At 38.4% G+C, this 26,695-nt stretch overlaps 1 protein-coding gene across 4 annotated transcripts in view; it reads right to left on the bottom strand.

Moving 5' to 3' along the window:
• The window catches only part of LOC124173180, a 52,327-nt gene that overhangs the window by 11,266 nt on the left and 14,366 nt on the right, over nt 1–26,695 (bottom strand). For all 4 annotated transcript variants that reach the window (XM_046552699.1, XM_046552698.1, XM_046552700.1 and 1 more), the window contains 3 exons: nt 25,114–25,284; nt 23,532–23,636; nt 17,141–17,552 (listed from right to left, as the gene is read on the bottom strand). In XM_046552699.1, coding sequence (XP_046408655.1) covers nt 17,141–17,552; nt 23,532–23,636; nt 25,114–25,274 — 678 coding nt within the window. In that variant the 5' untranslated portion in view covers nt 25,275–25,284. The remainder of the gene's footprint in view (nt 1–17,140; nt 17,553–23,531; nt 23,637–25,113; nt 25,285–26,695) is intronic.

Genomic DNA, 26,695 nt, shown 5'->3' with positions numbered 1-26,695 from the left:
TAGATTTTGTTCTACTTTTACTTTTCAAGGAATTGTATGGATGTTCATTTTAGAATTGTTTTCTTTTGCTATGTGTTCTCTATTCCAAGGACTTATTTCCCAGGAAAAGACCCCAGTGGTTCACCTAGGCTTGTAGTTATTAAATTTTTTTTCAATTAGTGATGCAGTAAACAGTGGAAGGGCTTGCATAGGGATGATAATAAGCAAGTTGTTAAACCGTGATTCAAGTTTGTTTTTTCTACGTTGCTGCAAGCCTGATTCCGGCTTGCATTGCTATTTGGGTACAAGGGCGGACTGGCCAGGTTGGCAATCTCTGAGTCACCCAAGCTTAGGGGGGCCCTGCTCCATCTTGAGGGGATATTAAAAGTGTAATTAAAAAAAGATATTCATTACTTAGGTTACTTGAACCAATATTTTTTGTAATTATAAAAAGTTTTGTGTTCATTGGTTGCTTTCTTTACTGCATACTCATTGTAAATTAAATGAAGTGAGTTAGGTGTCCAGAAGGTAAAAAAAACTGCAAGTGCTTATTTGGAATGGTTATTTGGAAAGATTGTATTTAGTTTCTTTTTTTAGATTTCAGTGCTGTTTCTGGGACAAATTCATTAAAGAGATATCAGTTCCATAATAAATTATTAATTTTCTCAATTTTCATAGTATTTTTTTATTAACTTTATCTACTATTTAAGAGCGAGGAAATTGTCAAAATCCATTTTCGGGCATGCAGTTCCCTAAAATTTTCCAAGGAAGACCTCCGAATTCCCCCCATCAGGACCCCAGACCGCTGGATACTACTATCATTGGAACAGATATGCCCTCTGTCTGTTTCTATCATTGGCATTTGGTATTGAGCACATCCATCCATGTGAGTACCCTGCAGGGGCCCAGGTACTACTTAAGACTGGGGGGGTAGGTTCAGGTGCAACTAATACCAGGGTGTGTGGGGGAACGGAATACCCTCCAGGATAAGCGGTCGGTGCGAGATTAGTAAATTGGCGAATTTTAAGATAAATGGTGAGTTTTATGGCTTTCTGAGGGATATTTTATTAGTACTTACACTATTCTATTAGTAATATTAATCCAATTAAGTAAAATGGATTAAAATTAAAAATTTCTCTGATCTCTGGGGGAGGAATTTATCCCCCATAACCCCCCTCGCTGCTCCATTGGTACCCAGGATCAAAGCAAGGAGGACATGTCGTGGTCTTTCAAGTAGTAACATTTTTGCAAAGAATGAAGAAGCCAAAATTGTAAGTAAATTATGACAGCGTTTCATTGTTCTATACAATGAAGAGAATGACTTAAATTTGTTACATGTCTTATGCAAATATAATTTTTTTAATAATTTCTTTAAAATTTTCGTTACGAGCTTAATTTATTTTCGCTTCAAAGGGGGGGGGGCGTAGCCAGGAATTTCGTTCGGGTTAATGATCGAAAAAACTATTTGTCAAATAAATGTTTTGTAAAATCGTCATTTCTCAATATTTTGTTTTTTAAATTAATCAAAGTAACTGTGTTTTCATATTGTCCGGGGGACAGGGGGGTCCTATCCCACCGCATTACGCCGCTGAAAGGCCGTCCCCAGCTGGTTACGCCCATCTACCCGCTGTCCTACTATCAGATTTCAGTCATTAAACTCGCGGCGGAATTGCTTGTGTCAGTACATATTTTGCAAAGAGCCTTTTCATTGAGGGTAAGAGTTTCCGTTAATAGTATTTTCAGTGATTATTTAGCGCAATTGGGTGTCAACCCATTAAAATAAGGGTTCGATCACGTCGTACTACGTTTAGCCTTTGCCCTGGTTTTACCTTTATTTTCGCCGTTTCCATTGTTGTCATGCCTAGAAAATTTGTACTTATGTTACTGAAGGTTTCGAAAATCAATATCACCTATCCGAAAATTACCAACATTCTTCGCTTACCAAAAAAACGAAGAAATTTTACCACATCTCCTTATGGGAAAACGGAGTATTTACACTGAAAATGGCGGACGTCGTGGTTGCCATAGTGGAAGCCTATGCGACGACTCGACATGATGAGAGAGTAGTGTTGAAAGAGCAATCTAGAGGACTCTGAATTGAACTAATTAGCATGTGGTAATTGAAAATTTCATAGCAGGCAAGAATTTACTTACTTAAATAAAGTGATAAATGTCAAAAATGTACTTCATGGGAAAATAATGTCTCAGCAGCATTTGAAAAAGCGAGATTGAAATGTCTATGAGTGACCATGTTCAACTTTTATCATTCTTTTCCACAAGTTAATCTTAACAACATAATATGGCTGCTTTTCCAGTTTCAACCGAAAATACAATTGACATATCATGCAGAGCTAAAGAAAAGGTTTGTTATATGCAGGTTATACATCCGCAAGGTCCATCGGATTGTTCCATATGGCCCATAGTAGAAGACTTATGTAAAGTGGCATTGAAAAATACTCTGTGCAAATTGCGACTCATTCACCGTTTCCAGCCAGTAGCAGTGGGTGTTTGCACATCATTTCCGTCCGTGCAAAACCTCTCCAACACTAATTTCTCTGACAAAGAGCAATTGCTCTTCTCGGTCTTAACTTTGGTGTCGTTCCCAAAAAAAAGCTTCCTTGAGGACTTAATGGCCAACATTGAATCATCAATCCAATTTCTTGACATGGAGACAAAGAATGGCATCCAAAAAGGCTGCCAAAAAATATTCAAAGCTAATGATTCAAAACCCAAACACGTGATGTCACACCCAAATAAGCATCTACCACGAAATAAATAGCTGAAATCCAAAGAATGCTTAACCTAAAACCTGATGAAGGCAATAGCTGTGTAATTCCAGACAAAAACGCATATCAGCAGAAAATAACATCCCTACTGGAATGCGGTCCTTCCACTAAACTTCCAAAAAGTCCCGCTTTATCCAGGCCGCTAAGGCTACATTGTCCGCCTGAAACGAGCAAAGTTCAAACTTTACGTCTCCTATCTCCGCCTTCCGCGACTATAGGGTCTTTCCGAAATAGCAAAAAAATTGTCCCATGAGACCTATTGTTAAAGCCAGTTACTCTCAAACACACTATCCATCAAAATGGCTTTCTTCGGAGTTTACACGACTTCAACTTCACAGTAATTCCAACTTAAAAAGCACATACGATTTCATGTCAAAACACGACCTTAAAAAGATCCGATATACTAGTTTTCTTTGTGTAGAATCTCTCTTTCCGGGTGTTCCCATTCCAGATACCTTGAAATTCCTAAAACTATGGTTAAGATCTTAATATCTCACAGATGACATAGTTAACGAATATATCAGTCTAACCAACCTCGTTATAAGTGAAAACTATTTCATTTATAACCATAACTGTTACAAACAAGACTTCGGTTCCACATTGGGTGATTCATATCCCCTTCCTGGCTAACGTGTTCATGTCCTTCTTTGAAAAACACTTCCAGGAAATATTTTCCTACTTCCCACGGGTATGGCATAGGTACTTTCTGATATATTTGCTTTTTATGACTCTGAAGCTTGCCCTATCGAGTTGTTCCTTGCACAGCTCAACGACCAGTACCCATCCATTAACTTTACGTGTAAGATTGAAAATAATCTCTCTCTTCCTTTATAGACATTGGAGTTTTCCGAAACAAAGAAAACCAAATTCCCTAAAGCAAATACCATTTATATCCTCACCATATATCCACAACACCTCCTTCGGCCAAAGCAGCCACAAACACGCAGCTTTCTATGCCCTTACTCACCGACTACTCAAAGTACCGATGAGCTAAACAAATTTTGAAAAGTAACTCGAATACATAAAACATACCGCTGCACAGTGGGCTAGAATCGAAAAAATCTGGCTTAAACCTCAAAAACATTTTTTTGAGGCAGAAGGTTGAAATTTCGCATGCATATTTCCAAATAAACTCTGCACAACTACTCAAATTATTTCTCTCCTGTGTCTTCACGTTATCAATATATTTTAGTTATGGGCACTGTGTGAGTGAGTCAGTTCAAATGTGCGACTCAGTAGATTGAGCTGTGAGGCGAGAGTCTTATTCAGTGAGTCGCAGCTCCCTCCCGGCTCTATTCCACCCACTCAATAACTTTCCTTCCCCCTCCACATACCCCTACACATCCCAAATGCCCCGTTTACACCACGATCGTACCGACGTTGATCGCGACTACTGCACGTTTACACGTCTAAAAGTTACCATCGTAACTAAGTGCTACCCTCGTTGTGGAATTGTGTCAGATAACAACTGACGACGACACTGCGTGAGAAAATTGAAATCCTGGAAATTAAGAAGCAAAAGAATATTAATACTTTCATGTGCTAAAACTGAAGCTAGACCGAACTGTCGGTAAAAAGTTAAAGAATGTAGGTTTCTTTATGGGAATCTGTCCAAAGTTTAGCAATATTCATGCGGTAAAGACAGTAGATATGTCTCCTTGCTACGTTCCAAATTGGAATATTTTGCTAACTGGTCACTTTATTATAATATCGACTCAATCCGGATTGAACGTGTCCAAAAAAATTTTTCAAATTAAATAATTGCGATTTATTAATCTCTTTGTCTGATTACAACACTTCATATATTCTTTCCCTAGTTAATTTGAAAACTCTTGCACGACCAAGGATCCTCCAGCAATGGCATATTCCTCTACAAAATTATCAATTAATATTTAGATTGTTCCTATCTCCTTTATTAGTAACTTTTAATGGATCCCGTCATAGCTATATAAATCCTCACCTGCTTGTTTTTAATTACCATAGAGCAAATTATGTCTTCAACTCCCAGCTATGATGAGATAAAACTAGTCACAACAGTCCGTGAAGTCTTTAAGAAACTAGATTCTTCGAGAGAATATGTCAAAACATTCAAGAATATTCACGCATTAAAGACAGTACATATTGCTGTTATAATTTAACTAGAAAAGGCTTAGATTTCGGCTTGATTCGGCACAAGTATTGATATCTCCATGTCCTCATCTAAATGTTATGGTTATTTCTGGCGAATTTTATTGTGAAATCCTGTATACAATGATTTAATTGGTTAAAGTTTTGTGCATGTTTGTTATTTTCCATCATCTGTGAAGTATAATGTAAGGATACATGGTTATGGGTTAACCTGTAAATAAAGAAATGCATAAAACTGGTATAGTACAGAATATCCGATATCATTTGGTAAATAGAACATCAGAAAAAAAACTTTCCCCTAACGTCCTTCCATTACCTGCTGAATGATGTCTTCAATCGTTGCCATATATCTTTGATATATTAGAGTTATTTATGAAATATCAGTTATTGTATCAAGATTGCAACGGCGCGAAAGAATCGTATATGCATCGATCTTCATTTCCTAACTCTTTTTTCTTAGCACACTAGCGCTAACCATCGTAAGTTCGGCAGTGTTAGGTACTAAAGCCTACGATGGTAACTCTGCGCGTTTACACGACGTTTTGAGGTTACGATCGTAAGGATCAACGTCGCGACGATCGTTGTGTAAACGGGGCAAAAGTCTTTCCGCACCCCCGCTTCAAATCCCCCGCCTCCCCTCGCAAAACCCGACCCTTCCCCATCATTGGCTCTCCCTGCCTCTGACGTTCGAACAATTGCCTCAACCCGTTCACCGTAATCCATCAATGGTCATTACTTGGCCTATGTTTTCAAACTTAGGGTGCATCCATTTCCACCTTTCTCCCTTTTTTCAATAGGGGAAGAAAAGAAATGATTAAATGCGCATAGCCTTCACAAAAGCGTGCATAATAGTGGCATTGACCAAGAAAGCTACGTGAATGCTTCAAAATTTTTGCGGAGGTGCGTGCTGCACCGCACTTATATATTCTTCGTCCGCTACAACACCTTCAGGAGTAATAATCTGTCCTACGAAAGGAACCGGCAAACGGCAGAAACCAGTTTTTGATAAATTTAATGTAACATTACTAGCTTCGAAACTTCTTGATAATAGTTCCGAATGTTCTCAGTGGGAATCAGAAGTATCTGTCGATACTAACACATCCACATAAATAGTGACAAAATCAGTAATATCGGGACCTAAGATAGCATCAAAACACCTCACCATCGCTTCCCCGCTATTGTTAAGCCCATAAGCCACTCGCTGAAACACATAAGATATAATTCGTATAAAAATGCGGCGTATTTCTGATCAAAAGGATTAAGTCTCATTTTCAAATATGCCGCAGTGATTTCTGTGGCAGAAAAAACATTTTTTCCTCAGAATTTTCTTAGTTATTTATCTATTCAAGGAGGTTTGTAGCATTCCGCATCAGTTAGACCGTTTAACTTCCGGGCGTTTACGCATAAACGAACCCTTGCGTCCGCTTTTTTCACAATAGGGTAATTTCCATCATCAAAGAAAACGAAAGGCATTGATTGCGATTCGTAACCCATCATTAGTGTATTCATAATATAAAAATTATCTGGTTGTAGAAATACCGGTTTAGACGAATGGCAATCGTCAATTTTATCCTCATTTGAAAAAGGCCAGATTGGCGCCGTATCAGCGCTCAGAGCCTCACCCCAAGGTCACCTCAGTTGTGGCAGCAGGAACCAGGTGGGGTTTGGGTGTCAAAATTTGGGATATGAAGGTTGTGGAAGATAGAGTCGTTTTTTAGAGTCTCGGTAGATTAGCAGGGAAGGGGGTGAAGAAGAAGGTGTCAAGGTGGGTGAGGGTACTGCGTAGGAAGACTGTGAAGGCTTGCTTGGTACCCTCACCCACCCTGGAAACTTTCTCTCCCCCCCTGACCTGCTCCTCTTCCGAGAGCCGAAAAAACGACTGTTTATCCCACAACCTCCAATATCCCCACTTTTTAACACCCAAACCCAATCCTCCACCTTACCATCTCCTTTCAAGCACCAAGAAATATATGAGGAAGAACTATTAAGACTTTTTACACTCGATGATGAGGTTCGCAACAACGAAACGCGTAGAGTCAGAATAACACTCAGTATAATTATTGCAATATCCAATTTCACTAATCTTTAGAGGAAGGTAATAGGCAGATTATATGGGGGATATGGTGAATGAAAGGATATTCTGCAGTAAGGATCAACACATTATGGGACGGAAGTGGAAAATATGTATTGGTTGGAAAGCCCAGTGGAAATGATGTTATGAAAAGAACACTTTGAAACAAAAAAAGACGCGTGTTTCACAAGTGGAAGTAAGATATTGAAAGTGGAGGCATACGCCTCAAAGAACTGGGAATGATTAATGAATAGGTTATGTTCGGTTAATTGATGCGAGGCAGAGGTGTGAATCAGTGCCGAGGAGGACTTCGAAGGAGTGGGCACTATCGGAGGACAATCAGCATATTTTTCCGACTCTTTTTTCATAACGAGCTCTACGTAGGTTATCTCTTTAAAAAACAAATTTCGAATTTTGGTAATAAAAACTACTTTAAATTTAAAAAATTGCATTACTCACTAAAGAATATATTAAAATCTGCGGGGACTTTTAAATGCAAACTATATATAAAATGACGAAATTTAATAGCGATTTAATCATCACTGATCGAACTAGGTGCTCATATAGAGTAAATATGACGAGAACGCTAACCTCATAGGGGCAAAATTCTGTGCATACTGTAGTTGGGAGTATAAGAAAACTCACACACTCCTACACGGCGCAATATGCAATAACTGCATCCCGGAAAAAACTCCAAGCGTGTTTTTGTGTATGAGAGAGACAGCTAATAAATTTGGTCTTCGTGTGAAGGACACTGTGAGAACGATGGAGGAAGATTATCAAAATATGAATGTGGTGTTCTCTTAATCTTGAAAACTCACAGCTGAATTTTATGGAGTTTTCTTCCAAGTGGTTCTAAAACCTTATGTGGATGACACAATTTTTTCACTGTTAGTGGATTGGAGGGAAGGGTAGAAAATTGGTGCAACGAATGTTTCACAAATGTCGCACGTGATACAAATTGCAAAATAAAAATTATACTACTTCAGCGAAGATGAGCACACTTCCTGGAAATTCTCGTGTAAGTAATTGTATGCGTCCTCAAATTCGCATGGTAAGTAACATGCCAGAGTTCCATTTGAAATCCATAAAGTAATATGAAAATAAAAAATTCGCGAAGAAACTAATTAAACGAATTAGCATGAGTTGTAACAGTGATTTTCCTGTGTAAGAGAAAAAAATTAGCCTTCACCGGGACTCGAACTCGAAATCGCACTAGTCTTTAGTCATTGCACCTGTGCCATAAACCGCGACACCACCATGGAAATATTGGAAGAAAATCATGGTGTAGAAATATTTACAGACAAATATCCCTCGAAGCCTATGTGAAAGAAAGCCGCGACACTTTTTCTACCTTACCTATACAGTCTCAGAAAATGGTATTGGCATCCAGATCCCAATAAAACACTCCTGCGATGTCTTCTCGTCAGTTACACTCAAAACTACAAAAATTCATGCAAAATGTGGCGTCGCAGCGATGGAACTACAATCTAGGAAATACGACTTGATGTTAACGTTATAACTACAAAATGTTTCCGTATTATTATAAGTTAAATTTAACAACATGATTTACATTTAGCAAGAAACACGACAATGAATAAACTTACGGTCTTGCATAACGTTAGCCCACCTGTAATTTCTCTATCGATTTTCTATTTTTCATTAGTTCTGCTTTCACGGATAAGACATTCAGGTGTTTCTTCGGTAGCGGCCTCGTCATGATATCAGCCATTTGATGTTTTGTGGAGATATTTTGAGCATCAAGCTTGCCTTCTATCATTTTCTTTCTTTTCGTGCGATGAAACTCTGAATTGTTCTAGTCTCACCGCTGCTGAAATGTCAACTTGATTGACTGGAACACTTTTAAGTAGTATATTTTCTATGATAAGTCTGACAAACCAAAATGCCTGTTTGGTCCCTTCATTTGCTGCAATGATTTCTGCTTCAGTTGTGTAAGCTGCTACGACAACTCTTAGTTGGCTCATTCATGAAATCACTCTTCCTGCATACCTAATGATGAACTCCAAGGATAGACGAGCCGTCAAAGTGCATCCTCCAAAATACGCATTGCTGTAGACATCCAGAAAACCCTGAACAACATTGCTTTAATAGACTATCCCCAGTTCCAATGTCCCTTCTTTGTAGTTGATGCGTAGTTTTCCGCGGCGTTATCTGGATGATGTCTCCATGTTCCTGGGTTTCACCGCGTGAATTTTCTTTGTGACGACAGTTTCTCCGGTATTCCAACCGGCGTCATCGACCGCTATTCCAACCGGCGCCTTCAGGTCGATGACCCGAAGACGCCGGTTGGAATACCGAATAAACTGTCGTCACAAAGAAAATCCACTCGATGAAACCCAGAAACATGGAGACATCGTCCCTTCTTTGTGTCTGAAAACTCTCCTGACTCGTACCATATTCTCCGTCACTTGCCTTTTTGAGTGTCCTCTAAAGGAATCCAACCATATAAGCCACGTATGGCCTTGTGCCAAGCATCACATAAATCAATGCTCTAACGGCCTTTCTGTTGGAAAACCTTGGTGCCTCGTCATCTTTCCTTAGTGTGGAAATTTCTGCACCTTTGAACATTGGAGTTTAAACCAGTCTACATTCCGAACATTAAAGCGTTCTATTTTCGCCAGTTCTCTGACTTGAACCTCTCTTCTCGCAGTACTTAAAGGCCCACAAAATAGCTTGCTTGCTTTGCGTGAGTTTTTAACTCCTTCTTCAACTCCTCAATGAAATCTTTATTTCTCATAGATCGGTGGCTGCAATAGAGCCATCACATATGTTAATGGCAAGTATGAGCTGCCTTCCGTTTCTATCCAGAATTTACAAACATGGAACTGCATCATTGGTGTAGGACCCATATTGTCAGGAAGGAAGGGTCCAAGTAGTTTATTCCAGCAACTAGGTGCTTGCTAAGTTCCATTAATAGTTCTCTTTATCTGACAAAATTTGCTAATTCCGCTTCAAATCCTTGAGGCTTCTTCTTGAAAAGGATTTCTTCCAGTTCTCGGTAAAAGAATGCTGTTGACTCGACGAATCGTGTCACTAGTTGCTAATTGCTCGGGCTAATTCACGGTGGTACCACACCATAGTCTGAATAAAGCATCATTGCTCAACTCGGTGGATCGTCGATGGATTTATTGTAGTGAAAACCCTTTTCACGGCATTAATTTATTAAGGAAACATTTTGGTCAGTCTCATTTGGGTACTGTATTATAGGTTCCCTTTTATTGACTGCTTAATTACATACATAACTACAAAAAATATCGTAAGAAGCCTGTCTTTGCAGCATCATCTATCGATCACACTGCAACCTAAGAGTTATAACTATATTTTAACATATTCATTTAAACTAGAATCCACTCTTTTGTGCTGCGGTTCGGACTGGGCTCTGGCTTATCTGTAAAGCCGTGGTTACAAGATTCATTAACACGGAGAAGAAGCTAATTTATCTGTTTGTCGTCGCACTTTCCTAACACTCTTTTAACAATACCAAATTTACGATTAGCTTGACCTGTTACTTTCCGAATAAGTATTCCACGATAAATCGTAATTGAGTCTAACTTGAGATATTTAAAGGAATCTAAAGTCTCTAATTGGGAACCCTGATTGACATAGCTATGTTGTAGGGAGTTATTGCTTTTCTAAAAATGCATTACTATTCATTCATTCATATTTAATCCTAACTGCCACGCATTGCACCACGCTAAGATAGCAGCAAGGTTGGTCGTTAGTTCATCCCTATCTTTACTGGCAGGGATTTCCCTCTGAACTGTAGCGTCATCAGTAAATAATAGTCAGTTCACTTCGTACTATTTCACCTCTGTCATTGATAAAAAGATAGGACAGGGTTGGGCCTATGGCACTACTCTGAGGGTCGCCATAATTTACTCTAACCTCGTTCGAGACTGCATTGTGTAATACCACCCTGTGCTCGCATTTTCTTAAAAGATCTCTTACCCAGGATTAGACATCTTCATCTGGGAACGTAGAATATCTCTTGCGTGCCAGAGATCAGTCATCCCCTCCAAAACACCCACGAAATAGCTCAAAGAATATAATGTTGAAGCGGAAACATTTTTGAATTGCTTAAACAGACAAATGGACAAAAAATAAAATTTCCGCTTTCAAAATTAAAGTATGCTCCCATATATCTTAAAATTCGTCCCCACATGGAAGGAAAATGAAAAACGAGACATTCCGTTTTTGTCCAACGGACGAGAAGAAAGACTGCGAGCAGAGCTGCGTGAGAGGACTAATCGGATCAAAAGGGAAGGCACTCTTCTGGCGTCGACGAAATGAAAGCCATGAATCCAAGACCAGAAAAATACAAAAGGAGTGATATGCTAGGAATAAATTTCAACGGAGCTGGCAATGACACATAAGAAAACAAAAAAGGGAAGGAATCGCAAACAAATTTTAGCATTATTACATGTTCCGTCCATTCCAAAAACGTCTCCTATGCAAAGAGACATGAACTCGTATATGTATCGTGTAAACATTAGGGTTGGCCGAGAAAAGTTTTTCTTCCCTGATCAAATTTTCCCAGTGCGGGAAAGTTGCCAAACAATATCATGATCTTGCAAACAAAATGTTTTTCATCGGATGACATTAATCACCCCCGCCCAAACTCAAACGTTCAAAATTTTGCGAAAAAGCAGGCTGATTTCAGAATCAAACGATAATTAAGACTAGTTTTATGCAAATATGGGATAATGAATAATATGAAAGACTGGATACATGTTTATAATTTACAAAAAAAAATTTGAAGTTTATTTGATATAATCTAGGGCTTAAACGGAATAAACAACAAAATTATGGTATAGACTACTTGCAAAGCACTAGGCATTTTTGCCTGCGGAAAGTATAGTTAAGATAATTCCATTTTGGGGACTAAAATGAAGATTAAATAATATTTTTCGATTTTAGTTTGTACTCTAGAACATAATCCATCAAATGATTCTAAATATTCCCGCAAAAAGTAATAATAAGCTTAATTATTTAAATCAACATCGATCATCAATACCAATAACGTACCTGCGGAACCCTTTTCACAAAGAAATTCAGCAAAGGCTGAGAAAGAGCAAAACCTGAACGTCAAGCACGTCACTAAGTAGCTCTCTGCTAGTTTCGTGAAGAAATTACCCAGAGCTCACCACGACGAATTGGCTACCATCGAGTTCCGCCCGTGCCCCCCCCCCCAATAACCCTTCCAAAGGACACGTTTGTGTAAGCACATAAATTACTCTGGCAAAATTATATTGTGATTTATTTTCGATTTTGGCTGAATTTCTCTCTCTCTCTCTCTCTCTCTGACGCACGATAATGCTGATCCACGCCTGCGTTCTGCACTGCACTCGGATTTTGATGCTACCGTGATTATTAGTACCATCCTTTTAGCTGTTCCCGTGTGGCAGGGAATAGTAAATTTTTCTAATACAGCTCTTTTCATAACAACGTCTTCCAAGTCTTTGTTTGCCATCCCAGCTGCAAATGGTGGTTGAGTTACCTCAATTGCTTCCTAGTCAACCAAGTCAATATAATTTTGTGCATCGAAGTTTAGCTCTGGAATTTTGAATTTCCTCGATTCCTCCCGCTGAGTTTCCCTCGATTTCAATATAATTGTTATGGCAATTTCACGAATTTGTCTGCGTTTATTGGCTAACATTACAAGCAGAACATTCTCTGGTTGAGCAAAACATGATTCCTTGAATTATAGAGGCGTAATTTGATGTCACTATCCATATATTTCATTAGAAGTATCATGTTCATAATATTCTTCGGGCCTTTCTTGCAATGGGGTCTGAGTTATATTGAAAACCACATGCAATATTTGATCCTTTTGAATTCTCATGCAGTAAAGTCAATTGTTTCACACGATAAGGTAGCAGGTTTTGATGTCTCCATGTTACAGTAGTAATGAATGCAGAAAATCGTCTTTCGCACCTCGTGTGGCTGGACAAGTACTTTCTTGACAAAATGGCTATATTTTAGACTTACAGGAATTTTTATTTAAAATTATGTCAACGATTTTATTAGGATCTTGAATCCTCATGGAATCTAATTGGGCAATGCCTACGAACTAAAGTAATTACCTTTAAATTTAGAACCACACATTTTTTTCTAAAATTTTCACTTTGTTTAATCAACCATAGCAACTCTTGTTTCGTTAGTTCAAGAAGGAAATAAAATCCACCAAAGGAATAAACGAAAATCAACATCGGACTTAAATAATATTCAAAAAGGCAAAATAACGGCAATATCTGTGACGTCAAACAGGGAAAAACCCGCATAATCCGCAAAAGCCGAAAAGTAGCATGTTTATTCCCAGAAATCTTAACTATTTTTAAGGATTCTACCAACGCTTGAGTTGTGAAAGTCGGATAGGGTATAAAAGTATCGCACAGAAAAGCGAGAGTGAGCGATGCAGAGGTTCACTCCGATTATTCCGAATACGCCGCCAGGTCGGAAGACGGTAAGCCGCAGCGGCTGACTGGTTTTCGGCGCCAACGTACTGGCTACTACGTATACAGCAAGCTGAAACTTCTGAGTCAAGGCATTAATTGACTTTAACAACGATATTATTACATTAGTTTCATGATTGCACCTTCTGTCGGCAGATTTCTGAACTCAATGGCCTCGACAGCTCTGTAACCGAAACTACTCGACTCGACATTCGTAACACTACTCAAAACACTCGAGTGGAGTACCAGCTGCTCGACTCGTCTCGAATTTTTTAGTACTCCCACATCCCTAGAACAAACCAATGCAAATGTATCCTTATGGCCATTCATTTTCCATTCTCCTGATTATTCCGGGATGCCTTCCGGTGTTAACCGCAGTTCTGTCGCACCCAATTGCTTGTAGTCCATCGATATTGATCATTTCCTCCGCTAGAAAGTTCAAGATAAAATCTTAGAGGTCAATAGCTTTGCTGACACATCGAGCATGTGACTTGCGTTCAGTATCTTGAACCGTGCTCTTGAGCGAGAGTTACATGCTCCTGAACAATTTTTTTTCGCTTTGACTGAAATAAGAGTTTGAAATAAGTTAAATGAAATAAGAGTTTCCTCCCGTCAAAGTTAACCGCTTGCAGTTAAACACCTCCCACATTCCTCTGCACAGAAATGCACAATATTTCTCTTTCCCTTATGATTTTTTCTTGTTATTGACAAGTAAATCGTGTACTTGAGTAACCAATCTGATTTCTACTAGGAGCGCATATACAAGTGCTGCAGCAGCACGGTTAGATATGCAGAATCGTACACAGGCTGAGGCTATTTCACTATTGTAACCCATTCACACTCTCTCACCCACACTTTCTCATTCCATGGTTCCGAAACCTTCTATCTACATAATACCTTGCGAGCCACCTCTAGGGTGTTTGGCAGGGGGTGATCAATCACCAGCATGCAGAATGCATTTGGACTCCCACATGCACACCACACAGTACAAAAAACGTCACTCTTACTAAGAAGTTATACTACCATATGCTATTAGAAATAAAAATAAAATTAATAAATATGCATTAAGTTTTACATAGGTAAGTAGGCTACACTACAAGTCATGCAATCTATTTCTGAGTTCTATTGCTACCGTTATAATCTCTTAGTGATCGTGGAAAAAATTATATTCTCAATCTGTCTCTTCTACAATCTATCTCTCTTATTTTATTAATATAATCTGATCTTCCGTAGTACGTTTGCGTCCGCAAGATATGGTTAACTTCGTCAGAAAAGACACTGCTCTTGAATTTATCTAAAAGGTTTAGTCTATTTATACTTTATATACTTTATAAAGTATAAATAGACTAAACTAAAGTATATATACTCTATATATACTTTTAAAAAGACTATCTAATTTGAAAATATCTACTTCTGTTTTACAATGGTTCCGTTCTTACTTGAGTCAACGTTTCCAGGCGGTGAATGATCGGAAAAACAATGTACATTCTGACTTACTCCCTGTTGAACATGGGGTCCCCCAAGGGTCAATAAGGGGGCCATTGCTCTTTGTCATTTACATTCAGGACCTCCCAAATAAGATACGACATTGTAAGTACCATCTATATGCTGATGACTTGCAGATCTATATTGACTGCGATCGCAATGCGATCTCTAGCGCCATTGCACAAGTTAACGAAGATATCTCAATTATATGTCAATGGGCGTCTAAAAATTGTCTGAAACTAAACTCACAGAAAACAAAGAGCATTATAATAGGCAGTGCCAAGGTCTTGTCTTCCATAAACATCGGCTCACTGCCTAAAATTCAAGTTAATGACGTAGAAATAGATTATTCTGAAAAGGTTAAAAATTTAGGCGTTATTCTAAATAAAACACTAACTTGGGACGAACACATAGCATGCATTTCTAATAAGGTAATTAAATCTTTGCACCAATTAAAATGCTTCCGTGACCTAATGCCAATACCATTGAGACTCAAACTAGCGAATGCTTTGTTGATTCCTCATATTGATTACTGTTCTTTGGTGATGTCGAACATTAATATATGTCAGATATCTAAATTACAGAAAATACAAAATTGTATCTTGCGTTATGTGTGTAACATTGGATATTATGAGCATGTCACTCCATATTATAAGGAATTAAAAATTTTAAAAATTGAAAAAAGAAGAAAATTTCAAATGGGTCTATTTATGTATAAACTTTTAAAAACTGAAACTCCCTGTTACATTTTCCAGCCTTACATAGATAACTTTATGAAAAAAACAAGATTTACAAGAAATAAAAATAAATTAATTGTACCTATTCATAAAACAACCATGTACCAAAATTCATTTTATATTAATTCATGTCATGTATGGAATTCGATCCCTCTAGAGTTAAAAAATATCTCAACATTTAATAATTTCAAAAAGTCTTTGTTTTCTTTTTATTTTTATGATACCTAAATTATATAAGCGTCTGCAACTTGCAATTTTTGGGTTTGTATGTTTTTTGTATGGTTTTTCATTTTGTTTTATGACTTTGGAAATCTGTATACAGGTGGTTGTTTGAGTTGGTTGGTTGAGTGTTTCATGATATCTTCTTTTTTTTATGTTAACCTTCTCAGCCTGAGTGTTTATGATTATGTATTAATTTAGGCTCCAAAGGAAAGGATTCCTAGAGCCAATAAAGTTTATTATTATTATTATTATTATTTTTCATTCTACGGTCCGACAGAGATTCCCATCCGAGTTTATCTAAGAGGACAGTTACACTAACAAGACTATCGTAACGACCTTTCACGTACCTGGCAGCTCATCTTTGCACGCGTTCTAACTCTGTTTTTAAGCCTTTTTCGTGAGGGTCGCAAACACTGGTAGCGTATTCCAAATGTGGTCTAACGAGGGAAAAGTAGCTTACTTCTCTCACTTTGTCGTTGCACTTTCCTAATATGCTTTTCACAAAACCCATTTTACGATTAGCTTGACCGGTTATTTCTCGAATATGTTTATTTCACGATAGATCATTATTGAGTCTAACTCCGAGATATCTCACGGAATCAACGGTCTCTAATTGGGTACCCAAAATTATATGGCTACGTTTTAGGGAGTTATCCTTCTATCTTATCCAGAAATTCATTACGACGCATTTTTTTCAAATTTAATTCTAACTGCCAACCTTGGGTTGAGGAAGAGGGAGAGGGGGAAGGTATTGAGGATGGGCGGTATTACATAAGTTAAATGGACCGACACCGTTACAATGGAGAACAGTTAATATAATAGAAGAAGTACCATTCATCAGAAGTGAAAAAATTCTTATTATCTCCAGCGTTAATGTGAAATTAACTCAAAATATTGTAAACAAAATTTTTACGTGATGATTTTCGCTGACATTGTAGTCAGCAAAACTTCTGTCGCCAAAATCCAACGGACGTGGTGGAAACCCGAAGAGAATGCAGAGATCGTCTGATCAACGCCGCGAGAATCTTTGAACCTACATTTTTAAGTGGAATTAAATTTCAGGCCAATATATCGGCACCTTGATCATCTAAGGATAAATAAGAAACAGCCATCCAAATGTTAAGTAGCATTAATAAGACACCCAAATAGGAAATTCTAAGGTAATTTTACCTCCGTGATAGTAACTAATGTGTAAAATTAGCCATGAAATATAGGCAAATGCAGATGTAAACATGGCGAAAACAATAAGCATATACTTACTTGAACCATGTTAGCACGAAAAAATTCTCTGTTTACATTGCATTCCAATGTAGATGTAGATGTCAATGCGTGCAACACATTAGTAATGGCCTTTTTCAATATTTCGTCCTCTCGAGTTTGAATGTTGTCCCTCCATTCCCCTGACTTCTCATCATACCAAATGTTCCGAGCCTCGTTGTAGAAGTTTTCAAGCACATTCTCCTCTCCCGAGTGCGCCAATTTCTTCAGCACATCCCTTTCGGATTTAAAAAGTAGATGGTGTATCGGCAGCTGGGACCACCTGCTTGCGCTAGGACCGAAGGAATTTATTAGTTTCTTCTCCAATTCCATCCGATCTTTATATTTGTCAACGCAGGTGTCCTGGGTCCGTGAGAATTGATCCGTAATCTCTATACTCTGGAATTCCCCGTCCCTGGAAGGAAGTAGTAGTTGTTTAGTAAATCTTTTTTTACATTTCCGCAGGTGAAATATACTTTTGAATATATAATCTATAGCATTATATGGATTACCTTTGAATTGGGACTCATAATGACTGCGGCTATTCTCTTATGTGTTCTTATCCATTTTTTTCCTGACCTATGAATTTTTTATGCATATATCGTGACCAACAGGCGAGTGAAAATAAAAAAAACCTTCACCTTACTCTTAAAAACCTAAATTTGTAATGGCTGAAGTTACAGGTTTATACTCTAATAATATATTGCTGTGCATCATCTACCGTCTTAATAAATGTTGTTTATTTAGTGACTTTGAGTGTGTTCTACTTAGACATTATTCAACCTAAAACAATGTTGTCATTCTAGGTGACTTAAACATTGGTATTCTCAGAATCAACTACGAAACCTCCTATCTAAATAAACTTCATTTTTAGTATTAACCTACATTTAGTCCCTTTTTAACCTACTCATCACACTTTATCTAGTCATACTCTCTTAGATCTCTGCATAGCTGTTCGTTTATGCTCGCACGAGGCTGACGTGCCTAGCGAACGCTACGTCGAACTTTCACTCTTGTTAGCCCTCTCTCAACCCTGATATCTGCCAGTATGCCGAGGCCCGGCCTGAAGAAGGACTTGGACCGAGACCATGATGATTTTAAGTCCATGGTCGATGGAATAATGAAGACCCTGTCTTCTTTCGAAGAAGATCGGGAGAAGGCGGATAAAGAGAAGACACCAAAAAAGCAGGAAAGCCTGACTGCGCTGGAGAAGAAATTTGTAGCCTTCAAGACGTCGGTTGAACTATTTGCAGCATGTCACGGAAAAAATGGAGAAATAGGAGAAGAAGTCTGAGGACTTTTGACAATAGTCCTGACGCTTTTGAGGAGTACTCAAGATGGAACTGCCTATTGGTTCATGGAATAAAGGAGGATGACCGGGAAGACTGACTGAAGGTGGCTGGAGACTTCTTCTCGAATTAGCTGAGGGTAAAAGTTGTCAACCCAATCCTTCTTGGGAAGGCACACAGGATTGGCCCACACAATACCTCGAATGATTCCTCGAGGCCCATCATAGTGAGATTCCTTTGATACCAGGAGAGAGATAAAGTGTGGAGAGTGAAGAGGAACCTCAAGGCGACGGGCTCCCTAATTACGGAGTCTCTCAGTGCTATCCACAAGAGGATTCTACACGAAGTGAAGAACTGCGTAGGGACCCCTAATGTTTGGACCCAAGATGGAAAAATAGTCATCTTACGAGAAAACGGGTCGAGGGCTTTCAAAACTCAAATAAAATTTAAATGGAAAAAGGAGGTTAAACTTTCTTCATCAACCGATGACGGATCTTTTCGCTAAGTTGTGAGGGTTGAGCAAACAGGCAAGAGAAAGGGTACTTTCCTGATTCTCGTTCCCGGTAGTCCTTCTCAATTTAAAACGTGATTCCTGGTGCATTATCTTATTGAGTGATTTCCAAGTCATCTGTGTTCCTGACGGCCTGCACTCCCATACCTGTTCCTGAGTGTCCAGTCAGCCCTGTTCCAGTCTCATCGTTGCTCGTCTCGAGCCACACCGCTGACCCGGCTTCATCTTTCCATCGGAATATCCTCGTGCTCCCCAAGTTTTAGTGTCCTCAAGTGTCAATAAGTTTTTCCCTTATGTAATCTTGCCCTATCGAAGGGTAAAATTGTGTTATCTAAGTAAGTGTTAGTGCTTACTAAGTGTCTTTGTGTTAAATAAGGCAATCTACTTTACTGTAAATAACTCATAAGTGTGCGTGTGTTCCTAAGTGTTTTTCCATTCCATTTTCAAGTTTTACTCTTCTTGTATATTTTCTATGCCAACATTTCCTTTGTCAGTGCACGGTTATATTACCATTGCAGAATTTGAATAATTTCAATAGTGACACATTTCACTCGCCCTCTCCCGTAATCGGTCAGATTTCGCTTCCAGCCACTGCTGCGATAATCAGCATTCCCTCAACAACTAAAATACCCACAATGCACCCTCGATTCCACAATGCATCTCATGCAGTCCTCAATATATTCCACCTCCAAGCCCTTCCCTGACTCCAACCCCTACGGTCTGTGCTACGGTAGCATTCCACAGCTTATACCTTATCTCGGCAAAATTCCCCCTACCACATGAAATCCCTCTTAACCAACTATTTTTACCTGCACCTGTCCCAATCCCCGTGGACGCACTGAAAACTAACCTAAATCTCAATGCACCTGAATTCATCCCTTAACGCATAAACCAAAAGCATTCTAATTGTTGCCAATTAACATCGAACATGTGTATACATATTCCAAGGGGAAGCTCTTAGGAAACAAAGTGAAATGCTTTCCACGTTCTTTTGAAATGATACACTTAAATGTGCATAGTTTTCCTACGAAATAAGACGAGCTACGTCCACTTCTCTCTAACAAAATGTACAAATCATATCCATGGCTGAAACATGGTTAAAGCCCTCCATGACTTCTAAACTCGTTATACTCTTTTTCGCAATGATCGTGTTGGAAAATGCTGTGGTGACGTAGGAGTGTACGTAAGTAACGACTTAAAATGTAAGGCACTTTCCACTATTTCATTAGAGACCACCTAATTTAGGTCGTTTAGGTGACTTGGATACGGTAGTATCTGAGTATTCCACGGAATATGAACACGTATTAATACCATAAGATTTTAATTCAAACTTTAATACAGGGGTGCACTCATAGACTTTTAAACGAATTTTCACCGAAAACGATATCAAAAATCTTACATCTACATCTACATAATACCGTGCGAGCCACCTCTAGGGTGTTTGGCAGGGGGTGATCAATCACCAGCATGCAGCATGCAATTGGATTTCCACATGCACACCACACGGTCTAAAAAACGTCACTCTTACTAAGAAGTTATACTACCATATGCTGTTAGAAATAAAAATAAAATTAAGAAATATGCATTAAGTTTTACATAGGTAAGTGGGCTACACTACAAGTCATGCAATCTATTTCTGAGTTCTATTGCTACCGTTATAATCTCTTAGTGATCGTGGAAAAAAATAATATTCTGAATCTGTCTCTTCTACAATCTATCTCTCTTATTTGATTTATATGATATGATCTTCTGTAGCATGTTGGCGTCCAAAAGATATGGTTAACTTCGTTAGAGAAAACAGTGCTCTTGAATTTATCAAAAAGGTTTAGTCTATTTTTCAATCTACGGTCCGACAGAGATTCCCGTCCGAGTTTATCTAATAGATCAGTTACACTAACAAGATTATCGTAACGACCTTTCACATACCTGGCAGCTCTTCTTTGCACGCGTTCTAACTCTGTTATTAAGCCTTTTTCATGAGGGTCCCAAACACTGGCAGCGTATTCCAAATGTGGTCTAACGAGGGAAAAGTAGCTTACCTCTCTCACTTTGTCGTTGCACTTTCCTAATATACTTTTCACAAAACCCATTTTACGATTAGCTTGACCGGTTATTTCTCGAATATGGTAAGGTCATGTTTATTCCACGATAGATCATTATTGAGTCTAACTCCGAGATATTTCACGGAATCAACGGTCTCTAATTGGGTACCCCGAATTATATGGCTACGTTTTAGGGAGTTATCCTTCTATCTTATCCAGAAATTCATTACGACACATTTTTTTCAAATAAGTAAATTACAACGCATTACACTCGGTTGAAATTCTGGGGGCATTTCTAAATTGCCTAGCCTCGAGTAAGTCGTTTGTTATAGAAATTATCTCGAGCAAACACCTGCGTTTCGTCGATAAAAATTTGATGTCCGATTCCCGAGTAAGCATGCACACCTACGGATGAATTCTCAGTGTCAGGATGAAACATCGCCCGTTTGCGTTCTTTAATACGGGAATTCACGGAACGCCCTGCCTACCCGACGTAAGATTTCCCGCATGAGCACGGGATCCTATAAACGCCTTCCACGTCGAGGGGATGGAGTCGGTCCTTCGCTGAAGTAGGCAAGTTGCTCATGTTCTTGAATGAATTCATGTGTGGCAATGGATGAAAGCTTCCGAATATCCATTCAACCTGAAAATTTCCTTCACGTGATCCCATTGTTTTCTTTACAGCAACATCGCCAAAAAAACCACTCTGCCCTTACGAAGGAGTGTTTTCATGACCGATGCTTTCTGTTGCAGGTGATGGTGGGAGTACATGTGGAGGTTGGTAAATAAAATGGGTATTATTTGTATAACTAAAACTTTAATAGGTCACGCCACCCGTAGACTCGGAATAGAAAGATTTTGGACATCTATCATTTTATAAGTGCCCCAAGGGTAGCTTGAATTCAACCCATTTGATACACATAAATACCTGTGGATTATGAATACATGGAAATCCTTAATTATTTTAATTCATGGTCTCCAATTCATCCCAAACTATTATCAATAGAGTGAGATAGTACAAATGAAATTATATGCAGGTACTATTGCAGAGATAGTTCTTTTTTTAATGTAAGGTGAAGGCAGAAGACACTTTGATAATGGGTGATTCAATTCGTGTTTAGACATATGCAATGAATTATAACGTATACTCTGAATGAATTGTGGAATTTTAGTAAGGTAATTCCTCGATAAAACTACCGCAGGTACTCGTCATTATGCATTAAAACTTTTGGGCCATGTCGCCGCTTCAATTTTTAGGTGGACCCAAAGTTTCCCGACCAACGCTGGTCGCTTTTTTCAAGGTAATCTGATAAAGAAGACAATTTCATTTCTGTACATATGGCACCGTGTCTAGGAGTTGGGGGAAGGGAGCGAGAGGTTGAAGAAGTGGGTTATCAAGTGTTCCTTCGGATTGCGAGTTGCCAAGTACGACTTATTCTATGGCCGGTGTCCCCGTTGAATTGTTATCTTGTTTTCTACTATGCTAAGGTATTGGGATACTAAAGGGGCCAGCCAGTCGAGATGAACCAGCCAGGATGAAGGATTGCGTTTCGTTGTGGAATTCAGTCAAACGCCAGAGGATAGGTGCCTTCTGAGGTGTGCAGGGAAAAGGTGGCTGGATGATGTAGAGGATATCCTCAATACAAATAGGCGTAAGAAAATGGAAACTCCTTGTTTAGAATTGAGACATAAGTGGTGTAAAATGTCTGCTTCCTATAAAATCTCAGGACTCTAACTTAAGATATAGTGATAGCCACCAAAATATGGAACCAATATCCCAGAGTGAAGATGAATGTGCCGGAGGTAGCGGCAAGATGAAAGCCCGGTTAAGCAAGGATCACGAAGACTACAAAGTAAGGAATGGTATTGTGAGGATCCAGGACCCAAATATTCGATGCTGTTAAGCTTATCCTAACCGCAATCACCGATTTAAGTGCCACTATCGGACAAAGCAGAACCTTATGAAGTCGATATGCAATGCGGCCGCTTAAAATAATTACTTGTTGCTGGTATTACTCTACATGCCCGCCATGGAAGAGTCAGAGAGGGATCTTATGAAATTTCCATTAGATATGGAAAAGAGAGTGGCCTCAAATTACATGCAAAGAAAACCAAGATATTGGTATTTTACATATCAGATTCTGATTCGTGACCCATTTCTAGTTAATGCTGCTGAAAGGTCACAATATCAGGGATGTACGATAGGTCCTCTTCCCTGATCAACTAAAATATTTGCCATGGTTAATGATCGTTATGTACCGACCAGTGGATACAAATTAAAATACTAAGGTTTCAAAGTAAAATGTAGAAGGTATGCTGAGGGAAACATGCACACAAATATGTGAAAATAACAAAGAAAGTTGGATAAATATCCCCGAATTACCCGCTAAGCTTTTATCCATGTCATCACCTTGGAATCCTCCGTACCAAATAGGGGTATTTTATGGAAGGAAAATCTGTCTTTTACTATAGTTTAGAATACATACTTCTTCTTTCGTATTTTTCCGGAGGCTATTTTTATTTTAAGGTGAATTATAAACATCCAGACTCACCCATTGCTTGATGAAGGGGATGAAGGGCTTTCCTGGTGTTCAGCGTCTGCCCCTTGGCCTATTGTCAGTGTATTTCCATCCACTACCTCCAAAGGGTGCTGATCGCTTTAAATATAAAATCATTTTCCACATTAGATGATTTCTCCTTGATTGTTTGATTTGGCAGCTTAAAAATTATAAAAATCCTTTATAAATGGACATTCAAAAATGAACACACGGCTGGGTAGGTGGAAAATTGACTCGTTTGGAATAAAATTCACCCTGTGCGAGAAATTTGTTCATTCAAATCAGGGTCTCAGGGTCTAATGTTTAAAAAAATATAATATTAACCACTGCCGCTAGAGACTTGAAGTTAAACATTTCTTTTTCAGTCTTCAGTGGTCTCGAGAAGTCTTGACCCTTCGAAAAACCCGTCGAGATTCTCGGGTCCCCTCAGAAAATAAAATATTATGCATTGTAATTATCTCTTTTATGTACTGAGAATAATTTAATGAAAATATCATTCAAATAGATGGTATATTTATTCAAAACCAATACATATTGTAAAAAAATTGATGTAGCTAGTTTAAGAAATACTATTAATTACTTACGTAACCAAAATTTATTGGTGATTATGACTTTTGTTACCTTAGTTATCATCCATAAACATTGGTAAAATATATGTAGTACTTCAGTGCTCCTTTTTTATTTAAAATTGAATTTTTTTATTTTATTATATTACTGACAAAATAAGCATTGGTGTAACCCTTTAGATAAAATGAAATATATACCTAATTGTACATGGGTAAGGATAAAGGGGCAAGACTTTTCGAGACTGGAGTGGACTATAGTCCCATGGGTTACTCTCGCCGCGGCGAGAGTCTTGTCGACAACGGCGAGAGATTCAAGTCTCGTCTGGACCACCGAGACGAGACTCTCACAGATCACCATTTAAAACCCTACGTAGGATGCGATACTCTTTTGATGTGAAGTATTACAATACGACGGATTAATTTGTTTTAAATGTGCTGAGATTTTGCCATTAATCGAAATATGTACTAGATTGAAACCTTTCATCCATTTCAACCGCCATTCATTCCTAATATGAATCAGTTACTGCAGAAAGTCGTCATTTCCAAGTTGGACGAAATTTAATATTTTTCTCTTAGTTGCAAGAATCAGCGTTTCCTACTGAAAAGAAAACATTTTATGGAAACATATACTTGGTTTTATTGGCATGCGTGTTTCCTTTTAGTAGGAAGCGTTGCGTCTTGCGCGTAGTAACAAATTAGTTAAAAAAAGATTAATTATCAAACTTGGACATGTTTTTCTGCAGTTAGCGATTGATGGGAGGATTTAAAGGAAAAATAAAAGCTATTAGAAAAATTAACTCTAGGATGTTAGAAAAAACGTCTTATAAATATTATCATAGATTTCATTTATCCCATTCCATTGTCTCGGCTCAACTCTCATGCCGACAATTTGTTCCTTCTCTGTGCTCTGAGGTGTATTTTTGATTCAGCAATTCCCTAGTGCTACAGTGCGAGCTCTCTGTTAAACGATACAAAGTAGCGTAAGCTGTAAAAAGTGCTCTCATACGTACCGATCATCCTGTCTGCTTGTTTTTGATGCTGATGTATCAGCCATTAAGGAGGTTGGGTAGTCTTGAATCAGCACATCCAGCTCTCGTAGGCTCGTGTCTAGAGACACCACATCCTCCAGGTCTTCCTGGGATGCCAGGGGAGCAAGCCCTGATTTCAGCATGGCAAAACTCCTTGATCGAGAAAAAAGTATTCGTTTTAGCTAAAAGGAGCTGAAGAGCACCGTGGAATCATTAAAGGTAGTAATCGCTGTGCGTTTCACCATGTTTGACCATTTCAATCCGTCCAAAGTGCTCAATTAATTCAGAAATTTTATCAAGCATATAACTATAATGCGGCCATAAATGCTTGTGAGCTAATTCCTGAATGTCAAAAAATAGAATAAAGTACCACGACAAGAGATAGTTAAGCACAACACACGCTAAGTGTTGAATAGCGTAAGCTAAGGGGGTATTCATGGATACTATGCAGAAAGATCGTATGGCTTGAGATCAGGAAAGAGTGAGTGAAAATATGTGCAATCCTATATGGTTTTGAAGGTTGGGCCATTTTAAGAAGTAATCAGAAAAGAACAGAGCCTTAGAGAGAGAGTGCTGAAAGATAATGCTGAAGATGAAATGGACGGATAGGGTGAGGAATAAGGAGGAAGGAGTTTATGTAGAAGAAAGAACACTAGAGATCGCTGTATGCCGAAGAAGAACAAGGTGAATTGGCCACGGAATCAGAAACTGCAGTTCATAAGTGGGAAACATATAAGATGGATAAATTACTGGAAAAGTCTCCTGAGGAAGACTTGAGGACAAATATTGGAGTCAGGCGAAGAAGGATTCGGGGAAGAAAAGCTTCAAGGAGTTTGAAAAACTGGAGAGATATGGGAATGATGATGAGCTGCAGTGGGTATACTAAACCTAGGATTGAAATACTATGCAAAGATCTATGTATTCACAATAATGAGAAATAGCATTGAAAATTTATGCGTTTGATACATCACACCACCGTGAGAATAAGTTTCAGAGAACGCCCCTAATTCTACCTTATTTCTCCGCAACACATGTATAACTTCTATTTAATTAGGCGAGTGGACACTTTTGTAAGCCCATTTAAATAACCCCAGGTAGCACATTCAGAGAACATGCGGAAATCACTTATCGCAATATTATTGCATAAGTGTTTGAATACAAAGTACTTAATCAAGGCAATCAACCCAGAAAAAAAATATTTTTTCAGCGAAGGCAACTTTTTTAAGATTTTATGATCGATAATTTAATAACACAGTTTCTTCAGTTTTCGATAAGTTAGTAACACAACTAACGCACTGATGTGTGGGCTTCTTTGTTGATGTTGGCGAAACTAACGTTTGTAATATTGATAATGTATTAGAGGGTGCCTTGTTTTGCCACTTTTTTAGGAGCGAATCGTAAAACCGGGCAAAAGTTGCGTAAAAGGGTGGGTATTACAGACATGATTTTTTTAGAATCGGTTTACATCTTAGGTTCGCCATTTTGTCTTGAAATTTCGAAATTTTTATCAAAAAACGGAAAAAATGTAAATAATTTAAATTTCGTTTTATCAAACACTAATTTT

The sequence above is a fragment of the Ischnura elegans genome (assembly GCF_921293095.1).
Source record: "Ischnura elegans chromosome 13 unlocalized genomic scaffold, ioIscEleg1.1 SUPER_13_unloc_4, whole genome shotgun sequence".
Classification (NCBI taxonomy): domain Eukaryota; kingdom Metazoa; phylum Arthropoda; class Insecta; order Odonata; family Coenagrionidae; genus Ischnura; species Ischnura elegans.
Note: the sequence above shows the minus strand (reverse complement) of the source record. Positions and strands in the feature narration are given on the sequence as shown.